Source organism: Mobula birostris, chromosome 23 (assembly GCF_030028105.1).
Source record: "Mobula birostris isolate sMobBir1 chromosome 23, sMobBir1.hap1, whole genome shotgun sequence".
NCBI classification, from domain to species: domain Eukaryota; kingdom Metazoa; phylum Chordata; class Chondrichthyes; order Myliobatiformes; family Myliobatidae; genus Mobula; species Mobula birostris.
This window is the reverse complement of record NC_092392.1, coordinates 54302646-54320125: the sequence shown is the minus strand read 5'-3', so window position 1 is coordinate 54320125 and position 17480 is coordinate 54302646. Positions and strand designations below refer to the sequence as shown.

The following is a 17480-nucleotide window of genomic DNA, read 5'->3' as shown; positions in this document are numbered from 1 at the left end:
AAAGCCAGATCTAACATATGGAGAGACTTTGAGAAAAGGGAAGCAGAATAAAGGGTGTAGAGGTGGTAAGGTAGAAGGGCTAAAGTGCGTGTATTTCAATGCAAGAAGCATCAGGAACAAAGATGATGAACTGAGACCTTGGATACATACATGGAATTATGATGTAGTGGCCAGTACAGAGACTTGGCTGGCACCAGGGCAGGAATGGATTCTTAATATTCCTGGAATTCAGTGCTTTAAAAGGGATAGAGAGGGCGGAAAAAGGGGAGGCGGGGTGTATATTGATTAGCACCTGATTAGTTCCAATGGCTTAGATGGGGCAGAGTTTAAGTGTGTCCAGGACGTATTCCTGTCACAGTATGTTGACAGGCCAACAAGGGAGAATGCAATACTAGATCTAGTATTAGGTAACAAACCAGGTCAGGTCACAGATCTCTCAGTTGGTGAGCATCTGGGGGACAGTGACCACTGCTCCCTGGCCTTTAGCATCATCATGGAAAAGGATAGAATCAGAGAGGACAGGAAAATTTTTAATTGAGGAAAGGCAAATTATGAGACTATAAGGCTAGAACTTGCGGGTGTGAATTGGGATGATGTTTTTGCAGGGAAATGTACTATGGACATGTGGTCGATGTTTAGAGATCTCTTGCAGGATGTTAGGGATAAATTGTCCCGGTGAGGAAGATAAAGAATGGGAGGGTGAAGGAACCATGGGTGACAAGTCAGGTAGAAGAAGACAGCATACATGAGGTTTAGGAAGCAAGGGTCTATTGAGGAATATAGGGTAGCAAGAAAGGAGCTTAAGAAGGGGCTGAGAAGAGCAAGAAGAGGGCATGAGAAGGCCTTGGCGAGTAGGGTAAAGGAAAACCCCAAAGCATTCTTCAATTATGTGAAGAACAAAAGGATGACAGGAGTGAAGGTAGGACCGATTAGAGATAAAGGTGAGAAGATGTGACTAGAGGCTGTGGAAGTGAGCAAGGTCCTCAATGAATACTTCTCTTCGGTATTCACCAATGAGAGGGAACTTGATGATGGTGAGGACAATATGAGTGAGGTTGATGTTCTGGAGCATGTTAATATTAAGGGAGAGGTGATGTTGGAGTTGTTAAAATACATTAGGATGAATAAGTCCCCGGGGCCTGATGTAATATTCCCCAGGCTGCTCCACGAGTCGAGGGAAGAGATTGCTGAGCCTCTGGCTAGGATCTTTATGTCCTCGTTGTCCACAGAAACGGTACTGGAGGATTGGAGGGAGGCGAATGTTATCCCCTTGTTCAAAAAAGGTAGTATGGATAGTCCGGGTAATTATAGACCAGTGAGCCTTACATCTGTGGTGGGAAAGCTGTTGGAAAAGATTCTTACAGATAGGATCTATGGGCATTTAGAGAATCATGGTCTCATCAGGAACAGTCAGCATGGCTTTGTGAAGGGCAGATCGTGTCTAACAAGCCTGATAGAGTTCTTTGAGGAGGTGATCAGGCATATAGATGAGGGTAGTGCAGTGGATGTGATCTACATGGATCTTAGTAAGGCACTTGGCAAGGTTCCACACGGTAGGCTTATTCAGAAAGTCAGAAGGCATGGGATCCAAGGAAGTTTGCCAGGTGGATTCAGAATTGACTTGCCTGCAGAAGGCAGAGGGTGGTGGTGGAGGGAGTACATTTGGATTGGAGGGTTGTGACTAGTGGTGTCCCACAAGGATTGGTTCTGTGACCTCTACTTTTCGTGATTTTTATTAACGACCTCGATGTGGGGGAAGATGGGTGGGTTGGCAAGTTTGCAGATGACACAAAGGTTGGTGGTGTTGTGGATAGTGTAGAGGATTGTCGAAGATTGCAGAGAGACATTGATAAGATGCAGAAGTGGGCTGAGAAGTGGCAGATGGAGGTCAACATGGAGACGTGTGGGGTGGTACGCTTTTGAAGGACAAACTCCAAGGCAGAGTACAAAGTAAATGGCAGGATACCTGGTAGTGTGAAGTAGCAGAGGGATCTCGGGGTACATATCCACAGATCCCTAAAAGTTGCCTCACAGGTGGATAGGGTAGTTAAGAAAGCTTATGGGGTGTTAGCTTTCGTAAGTCGAGGGATAGAGTTTAAGAGTCATGAGGTAATGATGCAACTCTATAAAACTCTGGTTAGGCCACACTTGGAGTACTGTGTCCAGGTCTGGTCGCCTCACTATAGGAAGGATGTGGAAGCATTGGAAAGGGTACAGAGGAGATTTACCAGGATGCTGCCTGGTTTAGAGTACGCATTATGATCAGAGATTAAGAGAGGTAGGGCTTTACTCTTTGGAGAGAAGGAGGATGAGAGGAGACATGATAGAGGTATACAAGATATTAAGAGGAATAGATAGAGTGGATAGCCAGCGCCTCTTCCCCAGGGCACCACTCCTCAATGCAAGAGGACATGGCATTAAGGTAAGGGGTGGGAAGTTCAAGGGGGATATTAGGGGAAGGTTTTTTACTCAGGGAGTGGTTGGTGCGTGGAATACACTGCCTGAGTCAGTGATGGAGGCAGATACACTAGTGAAGTTTAAGAGACTACTAGACAGGTATATGGAGGAATTTAAGGTGGGGGGGTTATATGGGAGGCAGGGTTTGAGGGTCAGCACAACATTGTGGGCTGAAGGGCCTGTACTGTGCTGTACTATTCTATGTTCTGTGTATAAAATGGCAGGCAGAGACTTTGTTTTAGTCCAGACTAGCACTGACATAATGGCAGTGGAACTGCCTGGTACTACTGGGGCCCTGGGAAAGGTGGGGCCATGGCTGTCCATACTGTCCAGGAGGAGGATAGTGTAGGAGAGCGGGCCAAATTGTAAGTTGAGTCTGCTGTACCAGGGTGGGGGGGGGGGGGGCGCGGAGACTTCAAAGACAGGGTTCTCTCATTTCTGCAGAGAGAGGGGAAGGAGTGGTCTGAATTGGAATCTCTAATGAGTCCACCACCGAGGAGTGAGAATTCTGAGTTGGTAGCAGCCCTTCTCTCTCTGGCGAATAAATGAACCTGGTCATTTTTCCAAAGTCCCAGCTATCGTAGCTCCACCTGTTCTCAGGAATGAAGCCCACCCCTAAAGGGGAAGAGGAGTATGAGAGTTGGGCGGAGCAGACCTCTCAGTAGTTTGATGAGTGGCAGTGCTTTGATGATGTGAGATGACAGCGATCGGTTGAAAGTTTGAGAGGGCGGGCTGCTGACGTAGTGAGAGCTGTAAAGACACAGAACCCCCCTGCCAATTCTGTAGCTTACATGCAAGCACTGGAAAAGATGTTTGGCGCAACGGGACGCTCAATGGAGCCCATGATGAGGTGTCAGAACATTTGTCAGGAGGAGGGGGAGAAGCCTACATTTTTCGGCTGGAGAGGCAGCTAAATTGCTTGTGGTGTAGAGGGGCCATTCAGATGGCTGAGGTCGCTCAGTTATGTATGGACCAAATGGGGAATGGCACCCAGTCCCAGAACCTGATCGCTTGGGGTCTCCGACTGTCTCATAAGATTCACCCCCCTCCCTTGTTTGTTGAACTGATCAGAGAAGTACAAGCGGAGGAGAATGCATCGGAGACGTGGGAGGCCTCTGTCAGCAGGGTACATTCCTTGGTAGTGGTCCCCTGCATTACAGTGATTGCAGATAGCGCACCCCAGGGAGTGGCAGGGGAGATCGTGGCAGAGTTGAGAACTGAGATGTCCTGGTTGTTAACAGGGGGTTTGCCCCCACCCCCCGTATGATGGAGCTGATCATCTAAGGGGGCGGACTCTGCAGAGGGCCGCTAGCAGCCGGGGTCCAGCGAGAAGGGGAGCGGCCGGTATAGTCTGTTATAACTGTGGTGAAGAGCGACACTTCAGGCAGGTGTGTGAATGACAGGAAACTCCTCAGAGAGTGAGCCCCCGGGTAGCTGTGCAGAGAGAGACGTTGGGAAAACTTAAAAAAAGACCCAGTGAGGGGATGGCCTGGCGTCTCAAGGGGAACACATTCCCAGCAATATATCAAGGAACACCCTGAAGCAAAGAATCATATTCCTGAAGGCTTAGTGGGGCCAAGCTCCAGTGTATCGCTACCGATAGAGAGTATTTATACTAGAGCCGTTCTTGACACAGGGTCACAGGTCACTCTGCTGTACCCTACGTTTTACAACCAATATTTGACGCATTTACCATTGACGCTGCTCAGTGCACTAGAGATCTGGGGTCTTAGTGTGGGTGATTATCTGTACGATGGTTATTTGTCAGTGAGGCTGGAGTTTTCGGAGGGAGTTGTTGGAGCACCTGAGGTTGAGGGGGATAGAGTTTCAATTCTTGTGGGGACAATTACTCCTACTGTGAGGAGGCTATTGGGAGCCTGCAAGAAGAGAGCTGGAGGGAACTTTCTGAAGACATTGTCCGTTAACCTGGTGTTTCGAGCTGCTTTTGGGGAAGTGCATGGCCGAACTGTGCCAGATAACAAGCTTAGACAGGGGAATGTGTGGTTCACCCAGTCAAAGCCAATCATGTTATGGCTGGGGTAAGTAGCCAGAGTGATGGAAAACCCCAAGTTTCCCAGAATGCCCGAGGCCGAGGCCCTCCTGGTGGATGCTCCGGAAGACCATGAAGAGGAGTCGGGGTTCCCTACTGGGGAAGTGGCCCAAAATGCAGAAGCCCTCGGTCATTCAGATGAACAGGATGGCAGTGATTGTCAGGAACACTGCAAAGAGGGAGGTCATCTTCAAGCAGGGGATGCCCCTGGTGCATCTCTTCCCGGTGACGGTAATGTCTAGTGAACCTGTGAGACAAGCCAAGGAGAAGCTATCTGCGAAAGGGGGAAAGTTGACTGCTGAGTCATTCAACTTTGGGGACTCCCTAGTACCTGCAGGTTGGAAGAGGAGGTTGATAGAGAAGATGTTGAAACTGGACAGTGTCTTTTCTACTGACGAGTTTGATGTGGGTTGTTCAAAGGGCAATCACCACACTATACCGGTGACCAAGGACACCTTGTTCAGAGAAGGGTTGTGGTGACTGGCTCCGGCAGAGCTGGAAGACATTCAGCAGCATTTATGTAAATTGAAGGAAGCTGGGATCATCACTGAGTCCAGAAACCCCTATGTGTCCCCAGTAGAAGTGCCCCAAAAGAAGAATGGGAAGGTATGGATGTGTGTGGACTATAGGACTCTGAGCAGGTATACCATCCCTGACCAGAAGATGCACTGGCCTGTCTGAGTGGTGCGAAGTGATTCAGTGTGCTGGACTTGAGGAGTGGATATTACCAGCTCCCCATGAGTGAGGCTGACAAAGAGAAAATGGCATTTATATGTCCACTGGGATTATTCCAGTTCAAAAGGATGCCCCAGGGCATATTGGGAGCCCCTGCGACCTTCCTGCATGTCATGGAGAGAATGGTGGGGGAAATGAACTTACTTGAGGTATTGGTGCTTCTGGATGCATAGTTCTTGGGTCCACCTTGGAGGAACATGAAGCAAGGCTACTGAAGGTATTGGATCACCTGAAAGCTGAAGGTTTAAAACTTTCCCTGGACAAGTGCCAGTTCTGCAAGAAGTTTGTCAGTTACGTTGGTCACATAGTCGCACAGCATGGAGTAGCTACAGATCCATCTAAGATAGAGGCAGTGATCACATGACCAAGGCCCCAGACAGTGAGAGCTTTGCACTCATTCCTTGGGTTCTGTGGGTACTATCGGAGGGCTGAAGGGCTACGTAAAGGTGAGTCACCTATTGAATCAGCTTCTATGTGGTTACCCTCTCTTGGGGAAGAAAGGGAGGGGGAGAAAAGGACATGAGGGTGGAGTATCTTAGCCCGTCAGAGCCTTTTGGAGCAAGGTGGGATGCGAAATGTGAAGAGGCCTTTCAGTCGCTGAAGGAGCTGCTGGCACAGGTGCCCATGCTGGCTTTTGCAGACCCCCGATTGCCATATGTACTGCATATGGATGCCAGCCGAGGAGGCTTAGGGGATGTCCTGTATCGGGATCAGGGCACTGGGTTGAGACCTGTTGTATTTGTCAGCCAGAGTCTGCCGCTCTCTGAGGAAAAACTATGGAATGCACAATTTGGAGTTCCTGGCATTGAAACGGGCTGTGATGGATAAGTTGAGTGACTACCTCTATGGTGCCAAGTTTGATGTGAGGACGGACAACAATCCCCGAGCTTACATCCTGACCTTGGCGAAATTGGATGCCACAGGCCATCGGTGGTTGGCGGCGTATTCTGCCCATGATTTCAGCCTGAAGTACTGGCCGGGAAGCAGGAACATTGATGCTGATGCTTTCTCCTGACATGTGCATGAGGGGCTGGACGGGGACGACGAGTGGAAGAGCGCTCCTGCCTCGGGGGTGAAAACCATGTGTCAGTTTGCCATCACAGGGAAGGCAGACAGAGAGAAAACAGGGGCAGAATCAAGCAGTAGATCAAGTGGGAGCTTCTGATGACACCATTTCACCAGTTTACTGTAACCTGACTGCTCTGAAGACGAATCGGTTGCCGGAATTTAGTTCTGGGGAGGTGGTAGCTGCTCAGTGAGATGACTTAGGCATCGGTACCATTTAGTCAGTGGTTGAAAAGAGAGACGTGGCCCAAGTGGAGAAGACTAAGCACACTGTGGTGCCTCCAGTACTAAGAGAATGGCCCAGATTGGAGTTGAGCAGCCAGATTCTATACCAGGTCACGTTGCCCCCAGACTGGCCTCGGTGTTCCCAGCTGATTCTGCCTGAGAAGTATCAGAGCACTGTGTTAGAGTCACTTCATGATGATTCTGGACATTTGGGGGTTGAAAAGACTCGCAAAAGACTCCTAAAAAGGGATTGCTCAGAGATCGGTTCTACTGGCCCCGAAAGAAGCTGGAGGTTGAACAGTATTGCAAGTTGTGCATGCGATGCATACGGAGGAAGACGCTGCCTACAAGGGTCACTCTGTTGTTCCACTTGCAGAGTGCAGGGCCCCTTGACCTGGTGTGTATGGATTTTCTGTCAATAGGGCCAGATGCCAGCAACATGGCAAATGTCTTAGTCATCATGGATAACTGCACTGGATATGCACAAGCTTCCCCTACCAAGGACCAGAGGGCATCCATGGTGGTCAAAGTGTTCTGGGAGAAGTATTTCATTTATTATGGCCTCCCCAGGGGGATACCTAGTGTTCAGGGATGGGATTTCAAGAGTAGGCTCATACATGAGTTACTGAGCATGCTTGGAGTCGAGAAGTCAAAGACCACGTCTTATCACCTGCATGGTGATTCCCAGCCTGAGAGGTATAATTGGACCTTGCTAGACATGCTCGGAACCTTGGAAATCAGCAAGAACAACAAGTGGAGTCAACATATTGGACATCTGGTCCACTGCTACAACTGTACATGAAATGAAGCTACTGGTACTCACCATATTATCTGGTGTTTGGGTACGAGGCAAGACTGCCCATCGACCTTTGTTTTGGGACTGGCAAAGAAGACCTACCACCAAAGACTTATCCAAGTATATGTTTGATATGAGAAGGGAGCTGAAAAAGGCTTATGAATTAGCTGATGTCACGGCTGCCAAGCACAGTCAAGGAAATAACAGGAGGTATGATCAAAAGGTTAGTTTCTCCCAACTCATGCTAGAAATTTGGAGCTACCTGGAAAGCATAAGTTGGCTGACCGTGGGGTGGCTATGCCCTATGTAGTGTAGAGTCAGATACCAAGCGTACCAGTTTTCCGGGTGAAACCAGAGGATGGGAATGGGCCTGTCAAGATTCTCCAACGGAACCACCTTCTGCCTCTGGGACAAGAGGTGCAGGTTGACCCAGAGCCCGACCTGAGCCTACACCTAGTAAGAGGACTCTGGTGATGAAGGGTGACTGAAGGACTAACAGCAGGTAAGATTAGATTGGCCCTTGCCCCTGAATGGGACACAGAATGGGACAATCTCACCTGGTCCAGGAACACCACTGGGATTGTGAAACAGGCCCAGCAGAGATTGCACTTTCTGAGGAAGCTTAAACAAGCATCACTCCCCACTAACATCTCAACTACATTCTACAGAGGCGTGGCTGAGAGTGTGCTGACCTTTTGTATCACAACCTGGTACTCCAGCTGCAGTGCTGTCGACAAAAAAGCCTTGCAGAGGGTGGTTAGGGGAGCGGAGAAGGTTATTGGGGTCTCTCTACCTTCTGTCCAAGACCTCTTTCAGAGTCGATGCCTCCAGAAGACACGGTACATCATTAAAGACCCCCACACCCTCTCCATGAACTGTTTGTTCTTCTGCCATCAGGCAAACGTTACAGGAGCATCAAAACTAAAACCGCAAGGCTACTAAACAGCTTCCTCCCACAGGCAGTCAGACTGCTAAATAGCTGCTCTACCTGACTCTGCTTTGGACACTTTTAACTTGTACTGGACACTTATAACTTGATTTTAACTGACATGTGGCTGTTGTGTTTTACTATTTATTGTTATGTTTATTATTTAATGTTGCATTTGTTATGTTATGATTGCACTGCTCCTGGGAAACACTGTCTCATTCTGCCCTGCAGAGCTGATGTACGGTTAGAATGACAATAAAGTTTTTTGAATCTTGAATCTTGAATTGGAGGATGAGAAAATAGGGGTGTGGTATATGCTGCCTTTTGCCAACTCCCCACTGATTGAGGAAGGGATTTCAACCTTTCTCATGCTGTCAGGTGAAATCGGGGGTGGGGATGGCTATTTGTGGATAGACTGAATTTCAGGAGGACCGTGAAGGGAATGATGCAGGGCTTAGCCAAGTTGTAGGAGGGCACGAGTGATAGACTGGGGGAGGCCTCGCCATGTAGACCAGCAATATCCCAAGGAGTGTCTGAACCTGAAGCAGTAGATGATGGGGTAAGGTGGTCTCAAAGAATCAGGACACACCAAAATAGGCTGGCCTATGTAGCATGAGGGAAACAAGAGTGTGGCACCTATTGCCTTGGTGAGATATGTCACTGCCATTTATACCTGCGTTGGACTTTGAGATAATTTGCCACTCCTTCATACAAAGCACAATGTCATGAGGACATGACTAATTTTGGTGGGGGGGGGGGGGAAGAGTGTAACACCCTGGGAAAGGTTTCACTGCTAATGTAATGGTCTTTCTGTAGCAGTGGTTGTGTTATGGTTAGAGATAATGGGTGTTTTGGAATGTGAGCCGTCCAATGAAGGGAATGTGGAGCTTTTGTTCAGTGGACGATGAAGGGAAGAGACACTGGAGAGAAGAGGTCGTAGGACTCCATCCAGAGCGGGGCCATGATTCGATGAAGCCTGGGGCGAAGGGGAAACCGTGAGCTCCAACTTGTGCACATTAGACTGTTTCATTAAAATGGGCCCTTCTTTTTTTTGCTTTTTCTTACTAACCCTTTAGTTGAATTAAGAATTATAAAGCTAAATCATTTAATTGTATGCAGTGTACCGTTTGTTATTTCATGGTACTGATTTGTAACAGGGTAACGAATCATGCAGAATCCACACAGACAGGGGGTTTCAGGATGGGCTTGTACCTCAATCTCACAGGTTTGGTGGAGCTGGAGATAGTCTTTCCTAGACTCATGCATCAAATATACATCAAAATAAACCTTATTCACAATAAAGATATTTACAAGAATAAACCATGCAATGTTTTTGCATTCCTATATTTATAGTCAATGCTTTAAGTAGCGTCCTATTACATTCCTCAAAACCAATAAAACTACTGTCACGCATGAGGCCCCCCCAAGGTGATACACTTCTACCATAATTGAGGTGCTTCCTTGCCCAATCCACAACTCAAAAATCTCTGAGATCTTACAGGGAGTACCATGACAATCACTGTTAGAGACATGAACAGGAGGGTATGGAGAAAGCGCCATGCCAAAGTTTCACATTAATTGGAAAATACATTATTGCTCCTTTACTGTTATTGTATTCAATAATGAAATGCTTTATCAAGCAGAGTATGGTTAATTTACCATCTGAATAATCCACAGTCCCATCATGACTGTTGCAACATTTAATGAGAACATTCATTTGTAATGATGTTAGGGAAGTTATTGGAATATATTGTTAAACCTAAAACAATTGGATGTATCTAACAGGTTCACTCATTTCCTCCAGGGAAGGAAAACAGATGTGTTTTCTTGGTGCAGTCAATATGCAACTCCATACTCACTGAGGTGGTAGTGCTAACTGCTTGTCTGCAAGGGCCACTCAGTTCAAGGGTAATCAGGAATGCAGAAGGAGAAACTAAATTAAGAATAATAATGCAAAGTACCTTCATCATGTAGATATCTGCTTCCAAGGCAATGATTCTTGTCACAGGCAATTAAGGATCGGCAATCAAGGGCAATAAAAAATTAACTGCTGCACAAAATTATTAGTTTGACCATAGTCCAGATGTTGTTAACAGATGGAAGGCTCTATAAATTTGCAAGATAAATGTTGGCAGGGCCCTTAACTGGCTAGCAAATCACGTAAGTGTGATAGTTCCCTGTCCTTGCCTGAGCACAAGAGACATGATCCAAAAATCAGGCACCGGACTTTGGTAAGTGGGAGGGAACTCTGGTATCTGAGCACAGCTGCCACGTTCACACCAGCGTTGGCTTTCCAAGGCAGAGAAAATCCTGACAGTCTGAAGACAGTCCTGCTTCTGTTGGAATCAGATAATCTAGAGAAGGCTGGTAAACACCTTCTGTGTTGAAAACCAAATTCTGGAAAATTACTCACTCCCTTCTAGAGACTGAAGGCTTCTCATCACTGGAAACTTTATATTAAAAAAAGAGATGAGAATTTCTAGGGAAACAGTGGAAACTATTTCCACTACCCTGTGCTTCTTGCATTAGGATGACCATGAAGATACTTTGGTCCTCAGTCTTGTCCACTAACCAGATTCTAAGACCAGGCTGAGAAGTGGTAGAAATCTGCCAGTCTTCAACACACCACCACACATCAAAACACTGTTATTTACATTAATAACTAACACATCCAAGGATCTTCTGGGGGTAGCCCACAACAGTCCACACATTCTGGCGCCAACACAGCATGCCTACATTCATTCACAAAATCAGCAGCAAATATGGAACAGACACAAGTGGTATGGAACTGGGTGACAGAAGGGATCAGGAGACTGGAAGAAATATTGAAGAGACCAAATAGTAAAGAGCTTAGAGTCAGGGTAGATCAAAAGAGTTTGACTGTAAACACTCACATTTCAATTTTCAGACTGACACTTACGTGCAAGTAAGTGATCCCAAACATTGAGCAGTACAAGGTACAGAGAGCAACACCTTCGCTCTGCATGGCTATGAAAGAATAAATAAATAGCCAAAGACACATCCAGGTTTTGCAGAATCTCCAGTCCTGAGACATTTGATTACGGGAGTGGTAAGGGTACCAGGAGAGATGTTAGAAGCTTGTATATCAGAAGCAAAGTGAACAATGTTAGTGCATGGAAACAACTCCTGAACCAAATCCCTGCTAACACAGAGCCAGAGGCAGTGAGAAAAAGAGATGCTTCAAATTTGGAATAGAATATTGCAGGAACATGCCTGAAATATTGAGCCATACACAAAAAAAAGCTGGAGGAACTCTGGTAGTGAGGTCCAGATGAAGAGCTGAAGGCCCAGATGCAAGGTCTCAACTGAAACTGTTGACTGTTCATTTCCCTTCACAGATGCTGTGACGCAGTGAATTTCTCCAGATTTTGATTTGCATTTGCAGCCTCTTGTGTCTCCATGCCCCAAATATTAACTGACAAAATCAATACACAATTTGGAGAGAACAGACAGTAAATTAAGATTTATTTATTTATTTATTTCAAACATTTCAAAGCAAACTACATTCATCTGAAGATTCCAATATTTACATTGCTAATCAAAGATCGTTGATTTATACAGTAAATTATTTTTAATAAATAGACGACCGGGAGTGGAAGTACCAGGAAAAGGGAAGGAGGCAGTGTAGGGGATTCAAGTATTTCATTCTCAAATATTGAAAATATATTGCTACATCGTTGAGCAACTGTGCTGAACCAGTCTGTGCATATACTATGTATACCCCAATAGTTCCACACACACAAACTTGAAGATTCTTAAGATCACACAAATGAAAAACCCAGAAGAGATGAGCTGTGATGGTTAAGAGTCAGAGCACAGAAAAAGGCCCTTTGATCCATAGCTGTAAAGCCATCAAACAGTGACAAACTAATTCTTCCTACATTTCCATCAACTCCCCTAGATTCTACCACTTAGCATTACATCAGGCCAATTAACAAGGTCATATAAGCTTGTACTGTAGAAATACTTATGAATATCTATTAAAATTTTAAACCAAACCGATTAAATCTTTTTGCTATTTTGTATACTTCACAAAAATGTTTATAAGCATTGGACAGCTTTGACAGTTCTGGCCATTTCAGAAGTGTCAAAGGATGTCATTTAACCTGTTACAACACAGAACAGTCCATTCAACCCATTGTCTCTATGCCAACACTGAATAGTGTAATCCCATTCTCCCTCTTACTTTCTTGTATTTAAAATATCCTTCAATCTCTCCTTTCTAGGCACTCTTGCAATTTGCCAACACTAGTGACTGATTGACCCATCAGAAATGCAAGAGGAAACACTTGATGTGCGAGGAGACCAGAGCACCCAGGGGACCCTTCATGGGCACAGAGCATGTCAAAACTCAGACAGCACCGGAAATCACAATCAAAACCAGGTCCCTGCAGCTGGGAGACAGCAAAAACCACAACCTCACAGTGCTGCTACCAACCCCACCTCTATGCAGTGCTTGCGTGCGAAGCTACTTTAAATTGGCCTGTGCAATTCCATTATGACATAGGAGGTCCTCATGCTATGTACAGCCCAACTCTGCTTGGATGCAGCAGCTGTCTGCAGACTTCAGCCAATACTCTCCCAGGCCCTAACACCACTATGTGGAACAGTTAGACCAAGAGGACTGGATTTCCACAACTCTAAGTGCCTAATTACCTTAGCCTATTGTGATATAAATGACCGGAGTGGAGGAGAAAGGTGAAGGGAAATAGAGGACTATCACCTACAATATTAAATACAATTGAGATTAAGGCTCAAGTGTCACAGAAGGCAAAAAAAAAGTACTGCACAGTGGGATTAGTAATTTACATTTGATGGCTGACATGGACAACATTCACCAATGGATCTGTTTCACTGTTGTAGGACTGTTTATCAAACTACACCATTTACCTCCCACCCTTCACCTCCTCTCTTCCCCTCCTTCACCCCATGCTTCTTTTCCTGCCCTTTTGAGGTTCATGACTCTCAACTGTTCATTTCAAAATACTTTAACATTGGGAATGATTGCGCTTTCAGTTGCTTTGCTACTGCTTGCATTCTTGGCTCCGTTGTTTCTCCATCAGCAGTGCCACATGGTCAAGAAATTCCTCCACATCACTAATTTTACCACTGTTGTTGCAGATGTAGTCTGCCACTTGCTGAACTTGGGACGGTGCATCACCAGAAGCACATCCAACGCAAGCTTTCTTCAGGAACTCAACATCAGAGTCATTGTTTCCTGTTGTGGGAGAACAAAAAGTTTGCTGGTGTTAGCTTCTACTCTACATGTTGTCCTATGAATGACTGCTGGCACATGAAATGAACGTTGTAATCATAGCAGTCTTTGTTCCAGAGAAAATTATCCTAGCCTGGATCATCTCTCTTCCTCAAAATAGTTGTCTGGCTGGAGATTTCCTCAAACAGACACCTCTGGATCCATTTGGTCTTTGGGAGATGGAGCAAGGAATGTCTACATTGGCATATCTGTATACCTTCCACTAACAGAATATGTGACAAAGACACAGGCCATGGGCCCAGACAATCCAAGCTGGTATTTATGCTCCCCTTAAGCCACTCCTAACTATATTCATCAGCATGACTCTTGATTATTCCTCATTTATCCAACCAGCCCTTGAATATATCTGTACTCTTCACTTCAACCAAAGTGGCTTTAGAGCCCTTCAAATATGAAGGTTATTCATTCAGCACCCAATAGTTATAATTGAGCACATTTCAAAAACACAACATTTCCTTCCATGGTTATGCTGACGACACACAGCTTTGTCTCCACTTGAAACCAAACGACTAGTCAAAACTAGTCAGCCTCATGAACTGCCTTGAGGACATAAAGTGTTGGATGGCACAAAACTTCCTACAGTTGAATGAAGGCAAGTCTGAAGTTGTCCTATTTGACTCCATCAAAGTGATTACCAACAGTCTTGGTAACCTGTCCACCCTTGTCAAACCCCACGTCAAAAACCTTGGTGTGATATTTGATTCCGCCCTTAAGTTTGACAAGCAAGTTAATGCAGTAATAAAAGCCAGTTTTTTCCAGCTTCGTACTATTGCCAAAATCAAGTCCTTTCTCTCAAAGATCTCGAGAAAATCATCCACGCCCTTATATCCTCCCGCTTGGACTACTCCAATTCCCTGTATTCTGGGATTAGTCGGTCGTCCCTGTCCCACCTGCAACTGGTCCAGAACGCCGCAGCCAGGCTCCTGACAGGTGCCCAGGAGAGGGACCAGATTACTTCTATCCTGGCCTCTCTCCACTGGCTACCAGTACGGTTTAGAATTGATTTTAAGGTTCTCCTGTTTGTTTATAAAGCCCTAAATGGGCTGGCCCTCTCCTATATCGCAGACCTTCTAACCCCTTATTCTATAAACGTGTACTTCCAGGTCCCTCAGGTTGGCTGACTTGGGGCTCCTGGCTGTCCCACGATCTAAATTTAAACTCGGGGTGACCACGCCTTTGCTGTTGGAGCCCCTAGACTGTGGAATAGCATTCCCCTCCTTATCAGATCTGCCCCCTCCACTGACTCTTAAATCCAGGCTCAAAACTGACCTTTATTCAATGGCATTTGAACCTTCCTGATGTGGCTGATTTTTGGCTTGTGCCTAGGCTCATGTGTTGTTTCTTTTGTGCCTATAAGCTGTGTGCCTTGTTGTTTATATCTGTGGTTCTTGTATTTGTGATTTTAGCTACCTGTTATGGATTGTACAGCACTTTGGTCAACATAGGTTGTTTTTAAATGTGCTTTATAAATAAATTTGACTTGACTTTGATTTCTGGTGAGGAAACATTTGGTCTACAGACTGACTTCCTGTGCGTATTGTGACACAGAGGCTGAAGCCCTAGCAACAACCTAGCACACTACACAACTTACAGTTTTACTGCTTGCTTGTTTTGGACGCATTGAGCTCAGCCATAGAGAATAAAATCATAGTGCACTGTAGATAAATTGTCCTAAATTACGTAGGCTTCAATAGCAGGAAAATGTTAACATAAATACTATGTGATTTTCGAGCAAACAATATCGATGGGATGCAGCAAAGTCAGAAGAGACTTATGAAAGGGACAAAGTTCCTGACAAACCTATTGTTTTATTTAAATGATACAACTGGCAAAACAGACAAGGGAGAAGCAATTCAGGTATATTTGGAAGGATGAACAAAAGTAGCATATTGCTCACCGTTGAGAGATTGGGAAATGCTAATTTAAAAAGGGGCCAAGGCTGCCCTTATAGCCACCATCCACTGAAAGCACACAGGCAGGTGTGCCAAGGAGTTAAGAGAGCAAATGGTATGTTGGCTTTAATTGCAAATGATTTTCAACAAAGATTCAAAACATTTCGCTTCAGTTACACAGGGTCTTGGTGAGAACACACCTGAAGTACTGGGTCTAGTTTTCACCTCCTTACCCAAAGGGGATTTACCTGTCAGGGAAGGGGTTCAGTAAGTAATCACAAGACTGATATTAGGAATGGCAGAAATTTATCCTTAAGAGTGGTCTGGCCTCCATGAACTTTGTTCACTGGAGTTCTGAAGAATTAAGAGAATCTTAAACATAACATTCTGACAGGACAAGGTGAACTAGCTACAGCAAGGATGATTTTACTGGGTGAAGGGTACAGGTCAGTGGTTGGGAAGAAGGGACCATGGTCTCAATATACAAGGCATTTCTTCACTCAACCTGTGGAATTCACTGCTATAGAAGATGCTGAATATTTCTAGCAAAAGATTTCTAGACACAAGGCATCAAGGGATTACAGGGAGAGGAAATAAATCATGATTGAGACAGAATCAGCTATGATTCCACTGAACGGTCAGCGTTTCGGGCTGAGGCCCTTCATCAGGACTGAAGAAAAAAGATTGAGAAGTCAGAGTCCAATCTTTTTTTTCCCTCCAGTCCTGGTGGGGGGCCTTGGCCTGGGATGTCGGCTGTTTACTCTTTTTCTATGGATGCTGCCTGGCCTGCTGAGTTCCTCCAGTGTTATGTGTGTGTTGCTTGCATTTCTGGCATCTGCATATTTTCTTTTTTCTGGTGTTAAGTTTGAATGGTCCCATATATTCTAAGGAAATCCTGATGTGATAAAATGTAATATGTAAATTCAATTTTGTTTCTTGAAATAATTTCTATCCATTCTTTGATACAAAAATTACTTTTTGCTAAGTGAGAACACATAGAAAGTACAATATGCACTATGTACTTTCAGTTTAATTTGAAAGTTTCAGAGCATCTTTCTTTTTATTACTTTTGCCCATTGGATAAACTGTTTTCTACATTTAGATTACTAAGTTCAGTTCCACAAGTTCAAGCTAATTTTTACTGTCTAGTTAACAAACAGGTTATTGACCTGAAACACTAACTGTTTTTCTTTCTCCACAACTATTGCCTGAGCTATTGAATAGTTCCCATGTCTTTACTGATTTCCAATTTTTACCAAATTTCCCCCTTTTCTTCAAGTGAGACATCCTGCTTGACAGATGAAAAGAGACACTACTTGGTGAGTCAGTAGTGAGTGGAAACGATACAGCAACATCTCCCGCTCCTCTAGCATGCACTGCTCCAGTAATGCCTGCAGACCTTGGCATGGTTTTGTGATGGCCCTCTCGTGGCGATTGCACCAGTGTTAAACCAGCTTCTGGAGACTGAGTCAACCAGCAACCTCTTATGTGTGTTGCTTGAAATTCCAGCATCTGCAGATTTCCTCATGTTTGCGTCTGGAGACTGAGTGTTAGTGGGCAGGGATTTCCTAACTGTCTGCTTAGAATGTTAAATTTCATGACCTTACTTAAACTGCTTGTTTTATTGGAGCTTTGTACTTCTCTCTGTGTGGTTTTTGATTCTACTTTGCAGCACAGCCTGTGACAGACAATCTTGAGACATGCATTGTGTCCCAGTCGGTGATTATTGGGTACGTGCACTGCAGTTTGTGTAAGCCAGGGGTCCCCAAACATTTTCGCACTGCGGACCGGTTTCATGTTGACAATATTCTTGAAGACCGGCTGACTGGGGGGGAAGAGAGACTACAATGACCATGAAGCCTTGCACGAGCGTGTGTTGTGTACGTGCCGACTTTTTTCTACAAATCGTTTTTGGAGATTCTGTTCGTGGGGGGGTGTTAATCACGAATGCAATATAGGTGATAAGTGGCTAATACACTTAATTTCGTTTCTAAAAGGGTTGATCTAACGAACTTAACATTGAACACAGAGTGCAT

The 17480-nt window shown here is 45.2% G+C and overlaps 1 protein-coding gene across 4 annotated transcripts in view; it reads right to left on the bottom strand.

Annotated features, from left to right (window-relative positions):
* Positions 1–11731: 11731 nt before the first annotated feature.
* Positions 11732–17480, bottom strand: part of LOC140186885 (N-acylneuraminate cytidylyltransferase A-like) — a 35059-nt gene continuing 29310 nt past the window's right edge. For all 4 annotated transcript variants that reach the window (XM_072241597.1, XM_072241599.1, XM_072241600.1 and 1 more), the window contains one exon: positions 11732–13495. In XM_072241597.1, the coding sequence (XP_072097698.1) occupies positions 13302–13495 (194 nt within the window). In that variant the 3' untranslated portion in view covers positions 11732–13301. The remainder of the gene's footprint in view (positions 13496–17480) is intronic.